The sequence below is a fragment of the Epargyreus clarus genome, unplaced genomic scaffold, assembly GCF_041222505.1.
Source record: "Epargyreus clarus isolate Ecla_fem2 unplaced genomic scaffold, WU_Ecla_fem_2.2 ptg000021l, whole genome shotgun sequence".
Taxonomy (NCBI): Eukaryota; Metazoa; Arthropoda; class Insecta; order Lepidoptera; family Hesperiidae; genus Epargyreus; species Epargyreus clarus.
Window position 1 is genome coordinate 9501575 of NW_027332228.1, and position 7769 is coordinate 9509343.

The window sequence follows — 7769 nt, forward strand, 5'->3', positions numbered from 1 at the left end:
TCCAAATTCCACTAGGCGCAAGTTATCCACAATATATAGTAGATAGAAATGAAATTTTGGCAAAATTAAAGGTAAACATATAGAAGGTTAATATGTAACTTTAAATTTTAATAGGTATCTGGTACTCAAACTTTAAAACGATAATCAATTGAACAATTTATTTCATGTAAATTGCGTTTATTTATTGATTGTTCACAAATATGTATATACACGCCTAGTGTAATAATGAATTACGTAATGTAATAAATTGTGCTTGATAACTAGGGGTACTAATGACTAGACTTAGTTAAAATTGTCACAAGAGATGTTTAGTATAATATGGTTTTAATTATACAGGGTTACATTAGTAGACAAATCTCCTATTGACATATTTGTATTATATAAATAACACGATTATTAACATTCGATTTCTATGACACCCTAGAACTTATTTAATATTATTGCCATATAGGTTTCTGTTTGGGCACATCTTGTATATTATTTGATTAGTAAATACACTGTAAAGATATACTTTAAAAAGCTTCTATTACTTACTGGATTCTAAGCTATGAAAACTAGCAGCATGCAAGAATTGGTTACGTAGCTTCAAATAATATTTTTGTATTACATAAGCTAGTTATTTGAAGGTAATAATAATAGTAAGATTAATTAATCTTAAGATTAGTAAATAATGAAAATTAGATTTTTCCTATAGCGCTATAACAAGTTATAGCTTTTATGAATATGAAAGATAAAGAGTAGAATTTTAATAAGAAATGACAAGGGTTTTCTTTGGCGTTAAGAAATAGTTTCATTAGAAAGTGTGTTAAGTTAGCAAAAATTGGTAAAGTACAAGAGAAGTAGGTCCTTAAGTATTTAAAAGTAAGATTTACGAAATAATAGTACTTAGCAGTTATAGTTTTACCTACTTATAAGACAGAGGTTGAAAATATAGTTGGCAAGCCGCCCGTATCTTGAGTAACAAGAACAGTAATCGCTAAATTGGAAAAATATTCATAAATTATCGTTTTCTATTTTTTTGCGATGAATATAATCGATGTAATTGAACAATAACAATATATCATAACGCTGCACACACCGCATACGATACGCACCGCTATTTAAAAGGCCTCTAGTGTTCACAAGTCAACAAACAAAATACCTATTCCAACAGCTCTTACATTTATTACCAAAAATTCATAACTATACTTTTATAAGTACTTATACTTTTATCGTATAGTCAATGGGGGAATTCCATAATTATTTATATGTCTATTAAACAAATAAAATTGAACTTTTAATTTGATTATAGTTTTTTTAAGGAAAAAAAACGACAAAATATATAAATATTTCATACTAATGTAGATAAACTATATATTACATTTATCACCAGATACTATTTCAGATTTCCCCCATTATACCCTATACCTTGCCAATCTTCGTTAACGATGGTTACATTTATTTATCAACCGTACCGACAAAGTAACTCGTCGCATTAAACACATTTTCACGGTGTTTATCACATTAATATTATAACATTATTAACATTGAAGTGATCGGAAGGGAAAGAAACGTTAATAGTACCATAATCTAGACGCATCTTATTACGCGGAATAAAATCCTTGCAAAAACGCTAAAATACGCGATGTCTTATTTCTTTGTAGCGTATTTTAGTCACATCTATTTATTTAATCTTATTCTGCGGGGCCGTCATTAATTAGACGCCAAATGACAGAATAATTCCATACTACGATTACTTCTATGGCATACTAATATTTATGATAGAAATAAATAGGTACGTAAAACAGGCATTTCAGCAACATTTGAATTACTTCAATTATTCAAGAATAAAATTATGGTGACTGATAACATTTCTTTCAATCGAGAATCGATAAGAGAATGTAACGTAAATATCTACAACAAACACCAAACAAAATAAAAATTGTAAATTCATGAAATAACATCAAACAACTTTGGTCCAGTATAACAATACAGCATTAACAATTTCTCCATCACTACCCTAAATTGTTTATTAGGTATAAATTGGCAAAACATATAAAACTAATTACATAACTTTCGTAACGAGCAAAGAATAATATTGATGCATACCGTCTACCTAATAACTCTGCTAGAACTACTTAAAGAGTCTCGCGACTCCAAATTTGCTGCATCAAGCGAGAATCGCACAGACCATCCTTACACTTTAACCGACCAACCCTACGTAATTATCACAAATATGTAGAAAAGTACAGATGATGTCGATCAATAAATTCTGAGTTGGTTTGTTACTGAACTGTTTGATGTTCATTCCCGGTCATATAAGTCTAATAGGATTAAAATCGGCATTACTAAAATTTATGACGTAACATTCGTATGGCATGAAATCTGTACTTTTCTATAAATCTATGTTTAATATATACTTCTAATGTACCTCACTATGAATTGAATACGTAATTATGGTAAACAACCGACTAGATAAAATGTTAAACTATGGACATTTCTAATTGGATATGTAAGTGAATGATATTTAAATAAAGTGCATTATAAACTAGCGACAGCTACTTTATAGAATAATGACTAAGATTAATTACATAACGATATAATTCAAAAACTGTAAAATAATGTCATTGGATTCAAATTGATGGTGCCATCGTGAGGTATATTCAATATTGCAGATCGGGGTTACTACAGGAAATAAATTAAAGTATATTACAAGGGCCTAAATGACGAACTAAGCCTTATAGTTATAAGTCAAGAAGAGCCTTATCTAAATTCGAATCAGGTAATTTTTAGACTTAAAACAAAAGTATACATATTATTTGTAATACTTAAATAAGTACTTAAACAGTATTATTGTGCAAGATTCACTCTTTTCGGTCTTCATTACAGAACTTATTTATCTGAATTTAACATTTAACAAAATGTATTCAGGCACTTATATTTATGTGCTTTGATTTTCCAAATAGATTTTTTTATAACACAAGTAAAAGTGAAGATTTTGTAACAACCGATTGTCAAGACATAATTTGCGATTACAAACTACGTACTTCTTAAAGATAAATCTTACATTCTCACATTTCATTATAACATTTATCTTTGGTCCCAGGGCAGTTTTTATTGTAACTCATTTGGCATTTAGAAATTTCGTATTACAGTTTTATATTCTTAGAAGAAATTCAACAAACACCGAATTTTCAGTATCATGAAAAAAAACACACCAATTGCACTCACGATGACACCATCTTACCATTTTTTATCATACAACCAGTTAACACGAGTGTAAAAATAAGTAATAATTAAATTTATAACGAAGTATTCATTCCCCGTGCGCCGAAAGGGTCCTTAAGAAACAGCAATAAAAGGCCGAAAAGGCCGCCAACGCACTGGATAACACCACTCACCATCTAGTGGTCATGCATTAATATAAGATGTTTGCTTGAAATAAAACAGAATTAAAGCGAGACGAATTTCAAAGTTCAATATAACTTATCAGTTTGACGAACGCAAGGCTTTAATTGTTAAGGTAGGAATAAGCAAATATGTGAAAACAAAGTGGATATGGCAGTTACTTTAAACTTTAATAAATAATATAGCAATAAAGCACCAATATGGCTAATGACTATCACTTACATAGGGACGCCATGCGTTCGTCAACATGAACAGTTTGCTTAACAATAAATTAATCTTATTTCAAACATTAATCTCCTGATTCAGCAGTATCTCTTATTGTACTATGTTTATATTTACCAACTTCAACATTCGACCCGCATGAATAAATTTCAAAATTGCTACTTAATTGATCACCATCAAGCGTTATACAATCGCCCTTTTAAAGCCAAAATTCCTGAATAAAGTAACATTATCATTTCAGGTACTAAATATTTAACATAACACACACTGATTAATGTAGGTATAACTGTATTTATCAGAATACAATTGAACAACAGTAAGTCCTAATGACTTCTAAACTTCGTTGTATTTTTACACTAACATATGGAATGTTTTCACGTCCCATGAATGTTGTGTCAGTCATTATTAAATATGTAACTAGTGTAAATAAAATAACTTCTAATATTAGCAAAATATATACATTCCAGTATAATGACAATATGAACGCGAAATTCAATCACAGAATAAACAAATATAATTATTATAATAGGCGTAATAATAATACAAGTACAAATGCGTCGTAATAAACCCGTGCTTTAAAAGTCGTTTAAACATGGATTTTATGACTAGAATCAAAATGCATAATTATTGTAAACTTGTAGTTACAAAGTAAATAGACACCAAAGTACATGTAGTTTGGTCAAGGGAAGTCAAAAATCACAATGTGGGAATGTGAGGCACAACTACTACCCATGCGCGATAACGCGAGACCTTCGTGGAATGTGACACTTCATCTATAGTTCAGTTTATAATTCTTTCACTTCACTTTATATTTATTATTTAATAGATTTATACTGTTGTAATCAATTTCTTACAGTCTATTAATCATCTGAGGTTACTTTTTTGTCACATGTTGTATAAACAAAAATCGGATACTACGCTCATGGTGTATTTAGCTTGACAGGCCTGGATGGTACCTACTGAATTGCTAGCAAAAGTAAGAATTTTATGCTTTTGAATTATTGCATATATTTTTCTCAAAATAACGCAGATTAGGTCCGAAATAAGTTTTCTTTATACTCAGTAACTACCAAAGTGATGTTGTTTGAGAAAATATTTCTGCAATTTTCATGTACTTTTTGCACCTATTTATTTCGTAACTTAGGTGTAAGTAATAAGCAACAAGCATGATATGAATTTGGCAACAATGTCTTTTGGATATCCCTTAATTATATAATCCATTACATTTTAAATATGTATACAATATTTTATATTTTGTTTTTATCTTAATATACACTCGACAGTAATGGATATTTCATTTAGAATAGCAAGCTCAATGAAGTTACATATTATTGCTTATTACTTTACACTTGAACATAGGGGATTGATCAACTTCTCAGAAGAATATTTATAATCACATGTTACATTATGTGACATTTCTCCCGTCCACTGGTTGATGTTTCCCCACCTTCTTTCACCACCTTGTCCTTTTTCTTCTTACCTTTACCATCAACTTGAAGAGACACATTTCTGTTCTTCTCCATATTGAGAAGCTCCTAGAAATATAAGAAAACAAATGTACACACTAAATATTACAGTACAGCTAACACCTATCATAGTTACGAAAATGCTTGATATTTAAACCAAAAATAGAATACAAACAATTGACATACATAATTGATTACAGAAATTTTCAAGGATAAACTCTGATAAAACTCACTGGTATTCACTGACCAATTATTTTGTGAATTGAAATTGGTATTTTAATTAAGCAATTAAGATATAATATACATAACATATAAATTAAGTGGTAAACAAGATATTATAATAATATATTACTTAAAAAGCTCATGTTGTAAAGAGCTACTTTGTAAATCATTTCTGCCAAGTAAAATTCAATTAAGACATAGGTTTGCCTGTTTTCCTCAGTTTCAATTAAACTTAATGCAAATTCATTAACAAAATTAGTTTTTTTTTAATATCATTCCTATTTTACTTCTACTATAAACTAAAATAAAAAACTAATGAAATGAAGTACCTGAAAAAGTTGTGTGACATTGTGATTAGTTTTCGCAGAGGTCTCCATGAAGGAGACTCCCCAAGTCTGAGCTTGGGCTTGGCCCTCAGCCGCAGACACCTCCCTGATCTCTGGGCTCTCGTCACATTTGTTACCCGCCAGCATCACGGGTATGTTTGGCAAATCTGCACCTTTTATCTCCTTTATTGTCTGCCATATTGGTTTCAACTCTTCCAATGATTGTCTACTGCTGACTGAATATACAAGTATGAAAGCATGCCCCTGAAATGAAGATTTTAATTATCAAATAATTAAATTACGCTACTATTCTTGATAGACTGTATACATAGTGTACGATGTCTAAATGGATTATGTTTATAGGATTAAGTGGGTACACAATTTCAACAATGATATGCTTTGATATAAAACTACTCTTGATGAAATTCATACATGATAACTTCCTTTTATTTCTTGATATAAGAGGAACATACTGTACAACAAACTCTTACAAAAATATTCTATGTGTTGTAGTTCAAATCTCATAGTTATTTAAAATTGAGATATTACCATACTTTGTGACACAATAATGTTCAACTATGTTGAGAGACTTAAGACATAAGACATTTTCACAATAATACCTTGCTTATTGATAATCTTTGCATGGCCGGGAACTGGTGAGATCCTGTTGTGTCCGTAATTTGTAAAGTGCATATTGTCTTGTTGCTACTTATCACCTGAAAAAAATATATAAGTTTTATTAATTACTATTTTCTTCTTCCTCATTGGTAATAGAAGCTATTTCAAATTAAAACGTCTAGAATAGATTCCGCGTTGTCGATGGATTTTAATTGGATTTAAATTTACAATTATTATACTTTTTTAACACATTTTTTTAACATTTCATTTCAGACTGATAATAATTTTATTAATGATAATAGAATTAAAAAATCATAACATACATAAAATGCAAATTAGTGTAGAATTTCGTCAAATAACATTATTTTATAATAACGCAGATAATCTTTTTAAGACTGAATAAATTTTGGATCACATGAAATTTTCGGAAGAAACAAATTGGAATATTATACTTAGGTTAAATAATTTTTATGTTATAATTTTAGACATAATTAAACATTTTTTTTTCGCTCACAGGACCCTTATTCAATAAGTAATGTTAAAGAAACATGTGAATGTAGAAAATATTATAATTAATATCTTATTGCAAACATAAAAATATAATAAAATATATTTATATTTAAGTTTTTTGGTATTTTTATAAACAAAAAAAGAAATTCCAGTATTAACTACTCACCACTACGACTACTTCAAAATTGTTAGTAATATTATATTGAATAATCTTACTTGTCTGTAGGTGTCTTCGATTGTCGGTATGTAAGATTCCCTGAACGTCCCCTTGACGAAACGCAACACAAGGGAGCTTTTCCCAACGCCACCCGCGCCGAAAACTACAACACGGTAATCATTACTTTGTTCCGGCATCACTAGACTTTATAAATATCGTTTGCCCAAAATTAATTTTGAAGATTTACATTAGCGTACAGATTTGTATTTTAAAACATTTTATGTAATTTTGTTATGATAAGTCTGCAATAGAATTAATGTTAACAACCGCGACATTTAATATAGATGTTCAAATAAACAGTAAAAACACATATTCTATTTTTTTTATTTTACAACGCCCAATCAAAAATCAACACAAATTTTCAACACAGACATTGAATTGAACCACCGACATCGACAACAAAAACCGCAGCTCATTCTTTTCTTGCATTTTGCGATACACCACAGGCTATTAAAAACATATTGCTCTATCCATAAACCTTAGCATAGACAGCAAAGTAGTCAAAACTCTTTGTCTATGATCGAATAGTGCAGTGAACGCTTTTTATTGACATTAATGAAATATCGATATTTAATATAATTAATTTTACTGATAGAGATATTAAATCGCATACTTATGTATACGACATTAGATGAATACAACGCCAGCTTTCTTAAGAATTCTTTATTCACTGTCTTGCAGTGCTGTGTGTTAATTGTAAAATAAACCTCGCAACCGGTCGATCGCAAGGTGGAGAACTTTGTACAATTGGTAGGGAGTGAACCCTATCACAACTATTAACAAAATTATATTTAAAATAAT

General features: G+C 29.6%; 1 protein-coding gene across 1 annotated transcript; it reads right to left on the minus strand.

The window, feature by feature from the left end:
* Positions 1 to 1602: 1602 nt before the first annotated feature.
* Positions 1603 to 7416, minus strand: LOC140751090 (GTP-binding protein Di-Ras2). Its single transcript, XM_073084927.1, has 4 exons — positions 6968 to 7416; positions 6244 to 6339; positions 5627 to 5887; positions 1603 to 5144 (listed from the first exon to the last, which is right to left on the minus strand). Exons 1-4 carry the CDS (start codon positions 7103 to 7105, stop codon positions 5010 to 5012), a joined length of 630 nt encoding a protein of 209 aa, XP_072941028.1. The 5' UTR covers positions 7106 to 7416; the 3' UTR covers positions 1603 to 5009.
* Positions 7417 to 7769: the final 353 nt, after the last annotated feature.

Coding starts and splice junctions, on each gene's coding strand:
- LOC140751090 (XM_073084927.1), bottom strand. CDS start 7,105: ATGCCGGAACAAAGTAATGATTACCGTGTTGTAGTTTTCGGCGCGGGT. Junction 6,340..6,967: donor TCGAAGACACCTACAGACAA/GTAAGATTATTC, acceptor TATTTTTTTCAG/GTGATAAGTAGCAACAAGAC. Junction 5,888..6,243: donor AAAGATTATCAATAAGCAAG/GTATTATTGTGA, acceptor TCTTCATTTCAG/GGGCATGCTTTCATACTTGT.